General features: G+C 43.2%; 1 protein-coding gene across 1 annotated transcript in view; it reads left to right on the top strand.

Annotated features, from left to right (window-relative positions):
• Positions 1 to 14552, top strand: part of ARFGEF1 (ADP-ribosylation factor guanine nucleotide-exchange factor 1 (brefeldin A-inhibited)) — a gene marked incomplete at its 5' end in the record, with an annotated part of 65733 nt that overhangs the window by 44099 nt on the left and 7082 nt on the right. The window contains 11 exons of the mRNA XM_010154357.1: positions 1999 to 2089; positions 3266 to 3306; positions 3398 to 3567; positions 4184 to 4335; positions 4487 to 4659; positions 5707 to 5867; positions 6898 to 7028; positions 8186 to 8315; positions 9200 to 9335; positions 9425 to 9563; positions 13973 to 14042. Coding sequence (XP_010152659.1) covers positions 1999 to 2089; positions 3266 to 3306; positions 3398 to 3567; positions 4184 to 4335; positions 4487 to 4659; positions 5707 to 5867; positions 6898 to 7028; positions 8186 to 8315; positions 9200 to 9335; positions 9425 to 9563; positions 13973 to 14042 — 1394 coding nt within the window. The remainder of the gene's footprint in view (positions 1 to 1998; positions 2090 to 3265; positions 3307 to 3397; positions 3568 to 4183; positions 4336 to 4486; positions 4660 to 5706; positions 5868 to 6897; positions 7029 to 8185; positions 8316 to 9199; positions 9336 to 9424; positions 9564 to 13972; positions 14043 to 14552) is intronic.

Genomic DNA, 14552 nt, shown 5'->3' with positions numbered 1-14552 from the left:
CTGCCTGAACAGGGGTTCAGGTGTGCACTCTTCAGGCATTTACATGTGAATGTCTTCATCACTTCTTGCTGTGGCCCTTTTTTGTTTTACTTGAAAATTCAAGGTGTCATGAGGACTCCTGCTGTAGAAGTACAGGAGTAAGAGTCGCTGACCGTGCCAGCAGGATCCGCAGTGGAATTCTCCAGTGAGGTGCACAGCAGAGGTTCCCAAACAGAGGGAGCCTCAGGGGAGAACTGGAAGGGCTGCCAGTGGCTGACAAAACCAGGGTGGGCAGGAGCAAGGGTGACCCAGCCCCCCCACCTATAAAAGAAGCCCTTAGGAAGCACTACTGACCAGGGGGGCGGGCACACGGTGCGTGGTGCGGCAGTTGACATGGAAGGACGCGCAGGAAGGGCATGAAGCTCTGCCAGCTCAACCGTGGAGCAGCTGTATCCACCCGGCAGAAAGCCACGGCCTCTTTAAGCTCTGACCCACCACGACGGACCCCGCTTCCCAGACAGAGTTTCGGTGGGAACACGCTACTGCCCAGGCGTCCGGCTGCAGGCCGTGCCCTGCTCTGATGCCGGTACTGGTCAGCAGCAGTGAGCTCAGCTGTGGGAGGGGCACCCGTGTAAAAGAGCTCCTCCACTTAGTGACAGGGCTCTGGGAGGAGCAGAGTGGGTTGAGGAGTATCAAGGAGTGAGAGGGGAACCACACCCCACCTTCCCTGGGACAAGCCCAACAGGCAGACAGGGCACATGATGCAGAGGATTCCCCATCCTCTCTCCACCTAGCCGTGGGAGCAGTGGCAACGAATTCCTGCCTGGCTACCTGCCCATTCTCCTCCATGACTACCCCACCCTCCCCAGGTGCCCTTGCACAACAAGTGTGAGCCTCTGCCAGTGGAACCCAACATTAACAAGGACAGTGTTCATCTACCTTGGAGGTATCACTGAGGTTGTCAGCCTACACTCTGCCTCAAAACTGCTTCCATAAAGAAAAAAGATGGTTCGTTGTCACAGGAGACCCCCTTCTGAAGCGAACCCAGTATGTAGACCGCACCCGCTTCTTAAAGAGTTCTGCTGCCTCCCTGGGGCTGGCGTTAAAAGATGTGAAGACAAAGCTTCCTACCCAGGTCTGGCGTACTCTTCGTTGGGTAAAAATCTGGCTGGATGGCTGGGCCCAAAGAATTGTGGTGAATGGAGTTAAATCCAGGTGGCGGCCGGTCACAGGTGGGGTTCACCAGGGCTCAGCATCAGGGTCAGTTGTGTTTCATGTCAGTGATTTGGACAAGAGGATGAGGTGCACCCTCGGTAAGTTTGCATATGACACCAAGCTATGTGTGTTGATCTGCTTAGAGATTGCCAGAAATCAGAGATTTGCTCACTGTGAAGTTAGCATTTTCTTAACATGAGCTTTCACAGACGTGGACTTACAGTTTCTGGCCTCCAAAACAAATATTGCTGGTTTTATTTACATATTTTTCTCACTATTGTTAGGTGCTAATTTTGCTGTACTTGAGCTGTTGCTTTAAGATGGAGTTTTGCTGGGACCTCCTATGTGAATCATTAAAAAGAAAACCTATCAGGATGGATATACATGCTTGCTACTACTAAGATGTGAAAAGTCCTCTGTTGTGCAGCATTCTCTATTGCATACTGTGTGTTCTCAGTAGCAGAATCACCAAAGATCCATTTAAAGATGGAAAGAAAAAGCTACATGTGGTGTTTATGAATTTTTTTCACTTGCATCTGTTCATACAGTTGTTCCAAATGTGGACAGTTTACTGGGACTAATAGTTTATAGATGGACAGAGAATCTGGAGAATTAAGACTTGAACCAACATGCAGATGTTCATTGAGCCTCCCAGCTCATGCATGGGAAATTAAGAAAGCACTTCTCTTTTTTACAAATTAAAAATATATTTAATTATACTAGTAGTGGCTTGACTTCTCTTCCTGTTTCTTCCCAGCCATTTCTGTGTTCTCTCTTATCCTTTTTTCAAATGTTCACTTGCAGTTGGTGGAAATGTGGATTGGAAACAGATTGCGAGTATTCAGGAATCCATCGGTGAAACTAGCTCGCAGAGCGTTGTCGTTGCTGTAGACAGGTATTGTGTTAAGCCTGCTGTTGCCCCTTCAAGCTTTGTAAGCGATATTTGAACACCCTGTGCTATTAATAGTGCCCCTGTTCGGGGGAAAAAAACCCCACATAAATATTACCATATTAAAGTGCTTTTCAGTTTTGTGGGTTCTTTTGCTTTTTTTACGGACAAAGTATTTTGGCAAGAAGGAACAGGACGCAGATTAGGCAAGAAGCCTTTTTACTGATACCAACTATTACAGGAGAGTTGCAGAATGAAAGCTGCTCCACTGCCCAGTGAATCTTAATTTGCTATATATAGTAACTTATAGCAAATCTCATTTTGCCTTAGTACAGGGAGCATTATTGACAGACCCTTTTTCTCCTAAATGTGATTACTAACTCCCTACTTTCCCCTAGGTTGTGTAGGTGTTGTTTGAAATTACCAAAATTATTATTCCAGTCGTCCTTTCTGTGACTTGTATTTATCCTAACTGGATTTGATCAGGCATGTATGGATCATAAACATTCCCTGTTTATATTGTAAAGTACTGATCAGACTGGAGTGTTGATAGATCTTCTGCTGTCAGGGTATAAGAAATGAGAAAACACCATTTACTTAATGGTTGACAAAACTGACAGTCACAAAGTAGTGTTGTTCCGAAGGCTTAGAAGCATTTCTGTGAGTGAGTACAGGCAGCAGTATCGATGAAAGTTGCCTTGCAGTGAAATCCCATCAAGCGGACTGGAGGCTTAATGTCCAAACACATAAAAGCTCATTAGCTCATTAGGTTTGCGGTGTTTCTCCCCACCTCGTAGTGTTTCAAGTATGTCTTTGTCGTGACAAACAGGAGTTGTGTGCTCTGGAGGAGTTTGACTTTTGTATTTGGAGCAGGGCTGAAGAGTTTATAAACTCCTGACACTATCCACCCATCACTGCTGGTGGAGGGGTAGCGTTAGAAGCGGCGCTCACCTCCCAGGCTCCACGCGTGCCTGTCGGCGTTATTCTCAGATATAAGAAACAACGGAAGTATTTCTGATTTTATTCTCAAAGCTCAAGTTTTCTCCCACATTTACTAATTGTTTTTAATGAACAGAAGTACTCAAGGGGGGTATCTCTATGTAATTTTTAAGAATACTGAATACATGTCTGATAGATGCTCTTTTAAGAAATTGTAACCATGTCTTAAACTGCACTTTACAGAATATTTACGGGATCTACAAGGTTGGATGGAAATGCTATCGGTAGGTTTTATCTTTTTCAACCCCCCCTGCAAGGCAGCTTTGTCTTAAACCTCAGAAAAATACTGCATTAAAATCTGTGGTCATTTAACAGTGGATTTCGTTCGCTGGCTTTGTGCTGTGTCTATGGATGAGCTGCTCTCCGCCACCCACCCTCGAATGTTTAGTCTGCAGAAGATAGTAGAGATTTCTTACTACAACATGGGTCGGATAAGGCTACAGTGGTCTAGAATTTGGGAAGTTATTGGAGATCATTTTAATAAGGTATCCCTCTTAATGATTATACTGCATACTCCTTGAATATCAATACAGATCAATTTTGTTTAGAGGTTTGGAAAAGCATGTGCTCATCTGAATTAGAGAGGGGTTTTTCTGGCCTTGTGTTGAGTGGCTTAAAACGCAACAAAAACTGTAAAGCTGGAAAGCCTGCAGTAGGGCAGAGATACACAATGTAATCGGTGTAAGAGCGGGAGTATACTTCATTTATCATGACCTGGGTTGAGAACTGGCTGCCTTTCGCGATGGGTTGTCATTTCTGGGGGGTGTTTTATGAAACTTGGGATAAGAGGTTGTTTTCTGTTCAAGTCTAAATTGACTATTTGTCAGGTGAATGTTTGACGTGTTTTTTAACTACAGCTTGTCTTTCTAGACAGCTTGTTTATTTTTAAAAAGTTTTCATTGCTAACAGAAAAAACAGCTGGAATTGGTTAGGGATTAGTGAATTGCATTAACAGTGTGTTTTATGGAATTGGCTACTGTTTAGTTTTGTTAATTTTCCATTACTGCTGAGTTCTTAGTTACCAAATGTAAAGGCAGCTTGGGCCGAATCCATAAGAATTCTGATGGAAGCTTACTATGCGTTTCTCTTGTACGTTATCAGGTTGGCTGCAATCCCAATGAAGATGTAGCTATTTTTGCAGTAGACTCATTAAGGCAATTATCAATGAAGTTCTTGGAAAAAGGAGAACTCGCGAATTTCCGATTCCAGAAGGACTTCCTAAGACCGTTTGAACATATCATGAAGAGAAACAGGTACTAACATACAATTAACTGAATCACCTGGGATCATAATTGTAACTAACTTCTCAAATTGCTGTTGTAAAATCAGCTGCTGGAGAACTATACTGTTCTAAGGGGTTACGTAGTTTAATTTAAACAATTACTGTTTATCATCTTAATTTAGGTCTCCTACTATTCGAGACATGGTTGTACGTTGTATTGCACAGATGGTAAATTCCCAAGCTGCTAACATCCGTTCTGGCTGGAAAAACATTTTTTCAGTATTTCATCTGGCTGCCTCAGATCAGGATGAAAGTATAGTGGAACTTGCGTTCCAGACCACGGGACACATTGTCAGTGAGTATTGCTGATATTCAGACATCGTGAAAGCGTGCGTGACTCCCCAGGCTGAGGAGCTTTGGGGGTCTGTGGGCTCTACAGCCTGTGTAGTTGAGCCCGCTTCGTGCTTTTACACTTCTCAACCAATCCTCTGGGAAAACACGTAGGAAAATAATTCAGTAAGTTTATAGCTGTCTTCCTTTATGCCTTAAATAATATATATGTTTGTAGCATTCTGCAGTAAAAGAAGTCGAGCCTTAGATAATTTTACTGAATGGGTACATTTTCATGTAAGAGAAGAATTTTGAGTTTGGGGTTGGGATTTTTTGTGGGTTTTTTTTTTACCCCCCAGCAAAACCAGAACTGTGTTTTAGTATTCTGTTGTCTGCGGGCCGCCTTCCTTGTTTCTGGAGTGTGCCTGCCTGTGGCCCTGTTTAGGAGGAAGTGCCACCCAGCTCAGAACTGTGATATTTACTGGTTTATTATTCATTTATTTATTGATAAGGTGTTTTTCCTTCCTGTTCTAATCGAGATGCTTTAAGTGAAGTGCCATGAGAGATCTCTTACTCTGTCTCGACCTCTGCAAGTTCCCAAAACTTGTTCAGCATTGATAAAAACCTTCTTTTTTTTCTTCAAAAGTGACTATTTAAAACCAAGGCGACAGGACCTTCCTGCTGTTTTTTTTTCTGCTGAGGGAAGTCCCGCTGCAGACCCAACTCTGTGCTTTACGTAGCCCTCTTAAGCTCTGACCGCACAGGCTGGTGGATTTTTTGTAGCTCTGATCCTGCTCTGATCCTGCTTAACTGCTAAATTTCCCCCCTTCAGATGCCACCTTGGTTTGGTTTAGACACTTATTTACTGTCAAACAGACTGCCCCCTAGGTGATTATTTTTAAAATTTTGGTTGAGCATTCATTTTTTTAGTTTTTATTACTAGTCAAGCATTTGACAGCACCAATCAATAACCAGTCTCTTAACTTCTGTTAATATTTATTACTTCTATTATCAACTGATTGTAAAGCATGACACCTTTTTTTTTTTTCTTCTGTTCACGCTTTCCTCCCAGCAATTGTGTTTGAAAAACACTTCCCAGCAACCATAGATTCTTTCCAGGATGCAGTAAAGTGCTTGTCTGAGTTTGCCTGCAATGCAGCATTTCCAGATACCAGTATGGAAGCGATCCGCCTCATTCGCCACTGTGCAAAATATGTATCTGATAGACCTCAGGTATAGTCTGTATTAACGAAATTAGAAATGCTTTCATCGACGGTGCTGTTGGAAGGAAAAAATTCCTCGTGCCTACCATATTGACTTTCTTTCAGGTTTCAGAGATTAATGAGAAACCTACTTTATTGAGAAGCAACAAAACCATAAAATGAGTCAAGCTCTGAAAGTATCAGTGATTTCTGGGGTTTTTTTCTTCTATCCCCCCATCCTTGGCCATCTCCATCCACCCAGTTCAGCTAGTGGCTAGCTTTCCTGGGAGCTGCTGGAAATCAGCGTGTCTCAGGATCTGCTCTCTCTTGAGAAATGGTGTGGAGAATGGATAATGGCATAAGTAAAAATGCTTGTTATCCTCAAAATGTTACAGTAGATCCTCAATTTCAGTGCTGTCTGTATAAAAAGAGTCAGAGACTCAGACTGGACTACAAGAAAAGTCTGATGTTTGAATGTATCATCTCCTTTGTATTTTACTATTCTCCAGGCTTGTTCAGCCTGGAGCAGAGAAGGCTTCAGGGAGACCTTATTGTCCCTTCCGGTACCTGAAGGGGCTACAAGGAAGCTGGGGGGGACTTTTTACAAGGACCTGTAGTGACAGGACAAGGGGGAACGGGTTTAAATTGAAAGTGGGGAGGTTTAGATTAGATATCAGGAAGAAATTCTTCCTGGAGAGGGTGGTGAGGCACTGGAACAGGTTGCCCAGAGAAGCTGTGGATGCCCCATCCCTGGAAGTGTTCAAGGCCAGGCTGGATGAGGCTTTGAGCAACCTGGTCTAGTGGAAGGTGTCCCTGCCCATGGCAGAGGGGTTGGAACTAGATGGGCTTTAAGGTCCCTTCCAACCCAAACCATTCCTGGGATTCATAATATACTAAGCATTACTTGGAAAAACTTCACCTTCTCGGTATTACTGTTTTGGTGGCCAGCTCACCGGAGCTATCAGGTGCAGGACTAGTACAGCAGATACTCTTATTTACAGCCCAGATTGTGGTTTATTTTGAAGAATCTTACCCTGTATAACCCTGTGTTTTTTCTAAAGGCATTCAAGGAATACACAAGTGATGACATGAACGTAGCTCCCGAAGACAGAGTGTGGGTGCGAGGCTGGTTCCCGATTCTGTTTGAGTTGTCCTGCATCATCAATAGATGCAAATTAGATGTAAGAACCAGGTAACAATCAGTATTTGTAATTTGAATTTCAAAACGCTTACTTTTCACTTTTAAATTAAAACCAACTCCTTTAGTAAACGTAACCATTGTAAAATGACTTACCTGTTTAATGTAGGTGAGATCACTGTGGGAACAACAGACTTTTAAAACACCTTTTAAATAGATGCCATTGAAATCAAGTCTGTGTTCTTTACGTAGGAAATTTTGATCTTCCGTGATGATAAATCATGAAGTTACGTGGCTGTGATTGCATTACGTTAAATAGATGGGTAATACATTTCCTTAAAGTTAAATAGTCAAAAATTCAATGAGATTTGTCACAGTTGGCCTGGGTAAGCCTCCTGTCACGTTTCCATTTTTGCTCTGTTCGAATAGAATGCAGAACGCTCCGTGCAATGAGTGGGTCTGATTTTAGTGGACTCCAGCAGCGAAATTCTGTGGAATTTTTTTTTTGTTTGGGTTTTTTGTTTGTTTGGTTTGGTTTTGTTTGTTTGTTTTTTGTTTTAATTAAAACTCACGACCCTGGTCCTGCCTGCCTTCCTGTGTCTTACCCATCATACTTACCTTGAGGATTTTTAAACTGGTTTCACACCATGGTTCGTTAACTGGTTGAGGATTGCAGAAAGAGTTGAAAAAGCAAATCTGCACTCTGATTTCATGGAAAACCTGCTTGTTTTCGGCTTTTCCCATATAAAGTGCATGTTCTCTTGCCGTTCTCACACTCAGTCTGGGCGGTTGGATGCAGTTCACTTTCAGTTCATGTGTCTACAGGTGAGCTGTGCATCCGGAATCCCTTTATAGCTGAAGATTACTACTTGTTTCTAAACCTCTGTATTTCTTCCCTGGAAATACTTGTTCCTCTGTTTTTTGTGGTCCTTTGTAAAGGAGTCATTTACCTTTTTTTTTTTCTTTTGTTTAATTTGAAATTACCACACTTCTCAAAAGTATTTTCTGGCTGTTGCCTGTGACTTTGAAGTGCTTTCTAAACAAGCCAATTTCCTATTTAATTTGACATATTGGTGTGACAAATCCACATCCGATCAATATATAATGTCCTTAACAGAGTTCGAGTTTTATTCCTGTTGCAGTTGGACGTTCTTGGTCCAGTGCCTGTCTTTTTGTAACTCTCAATATATGTTGTTCTTTCTTTGTTTCAGGGGCCTAACAGTAATGTTCGAAATAATGAAGACATACGGCCACACTTACGAAAAACACTGGTGGCAAGATTTGTTTCGGATTGTCTTCAGGATATTTGACAACATGAAGCTGCCAGAGCAGCAGACTGAGGTGAAAAAAGTCAGGGAAGATAATTTATGTGAGATCTCTAGAGTGGAAGACCTGATTAGTACTATAGCTTGTCAAGTCATGTAAGGCAAACCCCAGCACTCGCACAGTTGACCTGTGGTTCTGGTAGCCTTCCTTGTTTTGGTTTGTTAGCGTTCTGTCACTCTTCTCGTTTTTAAACCATGTGTGTAAAAGGCCGAGTAGTTTATGAACAGCAGAAGAATAACATAAAACTCAATGTATTTGGGGTTTGTGGACAGAACTGCAGCTTGTACACATGATGTTTGGAATCTGAGACATAGTTTCATGGCAGCATGTTCATTGGAATGAGGTTTGTAATCAGCAGTGAAGTCACAGTTGAAAGAAATAAGTTATCAGATGCTGTCCTGACATGGAACCGAAACAGAAATGGGCTTATTGATGTAAATTTTGTGTAAATTATTAATATTAGAAATTGGATCCAAACTGTCGGCTGTTTGGGAGGCTCTGCCTGACTCTTTGTAGAAGGACATGGTCTCACTTTCTAAATTTTCATTCCCTGGAAAACATTTAGAAGAAACGGAGGAAACAGCTTGGTGTTCAGCTGTTGAGCTAGGGTTAGACACTACGTGTAATGTCAGATTCAGTGTCTGGTGAGGGTAGGTGCTTGTCAGTCCTGTGATCTGGTCTCTGAGAATAGCTGTTCTTTTCCGTAGTCTTCTAAACCTGCCTAGTCAGCAAAGAAGAAGCTGGGGCTCCAAGTTTTGGGGGGTTGGAGGCATAAAAAGGAATTGCATGTCACTACAAAGCAGTTCAGATGGAGTAAATACGTGTATCCGTCTGCCTGCAGGGATGTGAATCCGAAAAGTTTCACCTTAAAGTTGTAACCTTTCCCCTCCCCCTCCTAGAAAGCCGAATGGATGACAACCACCTGCAACCACGCACTCTATGCAATATGTGATGTGTTCACACAGTATTTAGAAGTACTCAGCGATGTTCTCCTGGATGATATATTTGCGCAGCTGTACTGGTGCGTGCAGCAAGGTAGGGCCGTCCCACCTTACGTGAAACGGCGTTGGCGTTGTACTGTGCTGCCTGTGGCCTGACAAATGCCTTGTTTGTCTTTTTTCCAGACAATGAACAACTGGCACGGTCTGGTACTAACTGCTTGGAGAATGTTGTCATCTTAAATGGTGAAAAGTTTACCCTAGAAATCTGGGACAAAACCTGTACTTGCATGCTGGATATTTTCAAAACTACGATCCCTCATGCGTAAGATGAGCCTTGGTATCTGTTCTTCGTAGAATAGTTTGGCTAGGTGACTTCCTGGTTTCAGACTGTTAGGTATCTGGTAACTGGGGTGAACAGAAAGCTCTGTGTGTGGACTATACAGAGGCAGACTTTCTTGGAATATAACGAGGAGTTAGGTGCTGGATACACTGCTTCTGTGTTGTAAATGATAAACTGTCAAAAAGTAGAAATACCATATGGGGTGTAAGGGTGGAAAAACAAACCAACAAACCCCAAAATTGTAACTTGATTCACTTTTTAAATTATTTTTTTGAGAAGCACTGTCTGTTTTTTTGGGGTTTTTTGGGCCATTTTCATTATTCTGTTTGCTCAGAAGAATGCTGTTGATGGGCAGACGTTGCAATTTGGAATTACGTGTGAAGCTTTTCCCACAAAATACTAAAATATCGCAACAGTTACGAGTTTAGTGTTCTCCGAGGTCGGTGGTTCACTTCATACGTCGTTCCTGTGGATCCCCACCTTTTTATGAAAGCTGTCTTGCGCAGTTGGTAGCTGCCTTTCCCTTCGTCCTGCAGCGCCGCGTGGAGTTTCTTGGTGCAAGGCTGCGCTGTTTTGGGTCGTGTGTCTTACATGTACGTCATAAAGCAGAATAACAAGGAACCACGTCCAGCATTACACCAAAGAGGAGGGGTTTATTTCCCCTTTCCTACCAGCACTGAGGTGTAACACTACTTGTCTTCAGCTCCCGTAACCTCCGTCCGTGTCCTGCACTGTCAGCTAGTTCATAGCGTCCCCCTCTGGGTATCACCTAGTTCAGGCCAGAAGAAGACTGAGGTGAAAGGGAACCTTCTGCACGTGAATCTTTCCTTAATTTGCGAGTTGTGTATCAGAGAGCACTGAAAGAGAGCTTCAGTCATGCTTAAAAGATAATTCAACCCGTCTGTCACTACCTCACCTACTTTTCTAAGTGAGGAGGTATGAATCAAAAAAAGTGATACTGAAGTAAGGCTGAAACACCTGGGAGCTAGCAAGGTAGTATTTTTGCCTTTTGGTAACTGCCAAAAATAAAAACTGAAACCAAACCTCTAGGTGTAAAAGTCCAATCAAATTAGCCTTAATTTACTATGTCCCCTAATTGGAAAGATTCTCAAGTGAACACTCAGCAGCAACACATTTGCTTTGGTTTCCACATAATCATCAAAACCCAGGGATTTGGGTGTTCCTACAGTTGAGTATTAGAAACCCTTCTAGAGCAGCATTTTGGATATCTTCATCTTTAGAGACATTCACAATACGCGCGTTGCCTTTAGCTATATCTGATTTAAATACGTGCCTTATTCCCTTTGATGTTTATAGGGTTCTGCTTTTCAAGTGGGTTATTTTTCCTAGGAGAGCGTCTGACTCGTTCCAGAGATTTCCATTCTTTACTTCGCATCTCCTTTTTTACTCTTTCTCTGCCGCCTTTGAGGACTTGATTATATTATTCCTTCTTATATTTCTGGGAGGTTCCCAACTTCTGCAGTGTAAAATCAATCCTACACGGATTTTATCTGCGAGTAATCCCTTCATATGGAGTCAGTCTCCTTTCCTGTGGTGAAAGTATGCCTGCTCTTTTCCCAACAATTGTTGGGTGACATGAAACTGCTCAACAGTGTCTTTTCACTTTGACTGCATTTGATCAAAGCTGAAGCTTTGTAGACAGGTAAGAAAAGATCACAGTAACAATATACAACAATAATAATTCCTATTTTTAACGGAGACTTTATCCTCATTGGTTTTTCCTTCTCTTTCGGAGCCCTGGGAGGATACTGCTTTCTCCTTCTGTATAGCTCCTTCTTTTTTCCCTCTCCTCATGGGGTCTTTCTTTCTGTGACTCCTGGTTTGGCTGGCATTTCGTATTTGTATTTCTTTGTCCCTCTGTTAGCCTTATGTTTGTAGTGGAGCTTTTTCTGCCCTTCTAGCCTTAATTGTGGGGTTTGTTTCTGGACACACAATCTTAGTACCCCACTTGTTGTGGAGGCTGCCCCAGGACTTGGAGAAGAAAGCAAATGCTCCTTTTACCATTTTTTTTCCCCTGGCTGGAAGTAACAGGATAGTTCATCTCTCCTGAAATGAGGACAGGCAGATTGCACAGTGGTATATGTGGAAGTTTTATGGGCAAGTGCTTTACTGCTAATTGTCTTGAAGTAGGTAGTCAGAGGCTGTGAATCTCTGGAGCGCAGAGTATCTTCTGGCAGAGGTTTTTGTTCATCTGATCTGGTAGGATTACATCTGTCCTCTTATCCCCATCATAGAAAACATCTTCCAGGTATTGTGTAATTTAGTCCATATAAGAGCTGTGGCATTGGCTGGAGGAGTTCTTAGTCATAGTACTGGCCTCTGCTGGGCCTTGGGAAGTTATTTTTATGCAGGGAGGGGCGATCATAACATTTCCTTGTTTGGAAAACTTAGTACTGCAACATTTACTCAGCTACCGGTTTCAGCAAGGATCACTTGCTAGAAAAGCCGAAACTGTACCCCTGCCAAGCTTCCACAAAGTCACTGAGGCGAAGATGCTGACACAGAATCACACAGCGTGGCTGGGGTTGGAAGGGGCTCTGGAGGTTCTCTGGCCAACCCCCTGTCAGGCAGGGCTGCCTGGAGCAGTTTCTCCAAGACCACTTCCCGGTTTTTGGGCTTGCTCATGTTCAGCTTGGTGTCCATTAGGACCCCCAGGTCCTCCTCTGCCAAGCTGCTTTCCAGTCTGGCGGTCCCCAGCGTGTACCAGTGCCCTGGGGTTGTCGCTCTCCAGAGGAAGAACATTGCCCTTCCCCTTGTTGAGCTGCATGAAGTTCCTGTCGGCCCATTTCTCCAGCCGGTTGAGGTCCCTCAGGGTGGCAGCATGACCCTCCAGCCTATCAGCCTGTCAGTGACTTTGCTGAGGGTCTGCTCTGCCCCATCATCCCGACCATTAATGACCCTCTTGAACAGAACTGGACCCAGGATTGACCCCTGGGGTACACCACTAGTTACTGGCCTCCAGCTGGACTTTGTGCCCCTGACTACCACGCTCCCAGCAGGACCGTTCAGCCAGTTTTCAACCCACCTCACTCTTTGCTCATCCAGCCTGTACTTTGTGAGCTCACTTTAATAGTTTCTTTGATTCTTCTTTTTCTTTCATTTCTGTCCTGCCTATAATTTCTTTAATTGAAATTTTCTGACGCTTGATGAGACAAGTCTGGACTCACTGGCGCTGAGAAAGCCAGGGCGGATGCCTCTTGTCCTCAGCAAATTCAAGAGTTAGAATCGGTTCCTCGCACTGATTACAGCGATCTGGCCTCTACCGGCTCATAATGGCTCGTTATTCCAGTACCTCCTTTGGCAGGTGGAAGGCTTTATAGCTCAGAATAAGTTACACTATTTAACAACCTCTGATCCAGCAAAATCTGCAGTTTGTGTCCTGGTAGCTTTCAAGTTCTTTGCTTTATTTGTTGTCCCATTACATGCCTCGAGAATTTATCTTGTCTTAGCTCTGCTTTGTCTCTTTTTAGTTATGTGGTCTTTAGTTGTGCGGAGATCAGTGAAATTCTCGTTTAGGATCCTTAACACAACGGGAAGGATCTCACTTGGGGGACGCAGACACCAATGTCCATCAAGTGTTGCCTCACACGGATGAAGGCTGAGTAGTTTGAGGTCTTCACGATGACTTTAGTCTAACTTTGTAGCAATAGATTTGCTGAAACTAGAGATGTTGGGACCACTTAGGATATGTAATCCAATTTCCCTCTTCTCTGGAACAGCCAGCCTAAGTTACAGTTAATGAAGAGGTTTTTTTAGTGCTTAAGGCAAAGATCCCCAGGACAGCAGGATGCTAGAGGAGAACAGCAGGGAAGAGATCTGAAGTAGTGTCAGTGACTTGGTACCTCGTAACGGCAGTGGATCCGAAGTGGAAGTGTTGGATCCGAAGCAGAAATAGAACCACAATGCTGGAACGTGTCCCCAACAGAATGTGGAACTTCTCCAGATGTTCATGCTGATTTGTCCTGGGGTAGATCCACTGCTTATTCCAGGTAAAACTTAAGGTGGTGTGAGAGGACAGGGCCCACTAATGGAACTACAGCACTGCCTAAGGTCAAATCCAGTATTTCTGAGAAAGATTAATCCACGTCCACATAATCCAGTGTCTGTCTAAGGCAGTTGGCTGGAATGCTGAAGGTCAAAGAACACAATACTGTAAATTTTTCAGTATGTGTGAGAGTAAAATATACACTTAAACTGAAATGAGCTTATTCATTTATGGAAGCATTTCTATTCAACTCTTTTCACGCTTGGCTTCCATTCATCTAATGAATGCAAAAAAACCCTACCATATTGCAGTGGACTTTTTAGAATATCGGTTCCAGTTTGTGTCTCAAACTTAATACATTTGGTACTGGTTTTGTGTTTTCAAGGCTGCTGACTTGGCGACCAGCCAGTGGGGAGTATGGCTCTGGATCTCCCTCCGATGCAAAAGAAAAACTGGTAAGCTGCAGAGACAACAAACATTTTAAAAGCTCGGTAGGAATGTGTTTTGACGTGGAATAAGCAAGAGTGCAACCTGATCCAGAGGAAGGTAGCCCTGCGGGGGCTTGGAACTAGGTGATCTTCTGTGTGCCTTCCAGCCCAAACCATTCTGTAGTTCTGTACTTGGTTTAAACCCATTTTTCAGTTTTAATTTAATTGAAAAAGATTCCCCCCCCCCCCCCCAGCTAAAGTGCTGTTTAATGCTTAAACATGGCAAGGAATTAATTGGGAAAGAAGTAGGTATTTGTTTGCAGCAAAGTTGGCTTCTACAAGCTGGCTGTAGGTCCTTACTGGTGTATGTCTTAGGTGATGTTCTGTGACTGGTAGGTGTCTGTAATTACGGTATTTAGGGTTTGAGATGTTTTCTGGTTTGGGGCATCGTTTTTGTTTCATTTTGCTCAACATTCTCTTTGATATATTGGCATGATGAGAAAATGCTGGAGGTGGAAAGATTGCCAGATTGATTTC

The sequence above is a fragment of the Eurypyga helias genome, unplaced genomic scaffold (assembly GCF_000690775.1).
Source record: "Eurypyga helias isolate BGI_N326 unplaced genomic scaffold, ASM69077v1 scaffold6386, whole genome shotgun sequence".
NCBI classification, from domain to species: domain Eukaryota; kingdom Metazoa; phylum Chordata; class Aves; order Eurypygiformes; family Eurypygidae; genus Eurypyga; species Eurypyga helias.
Note: the sequence above shows the minus strand (reverse complement) of the source record. Positions and strands in the feature narration are given on the sequence as shown.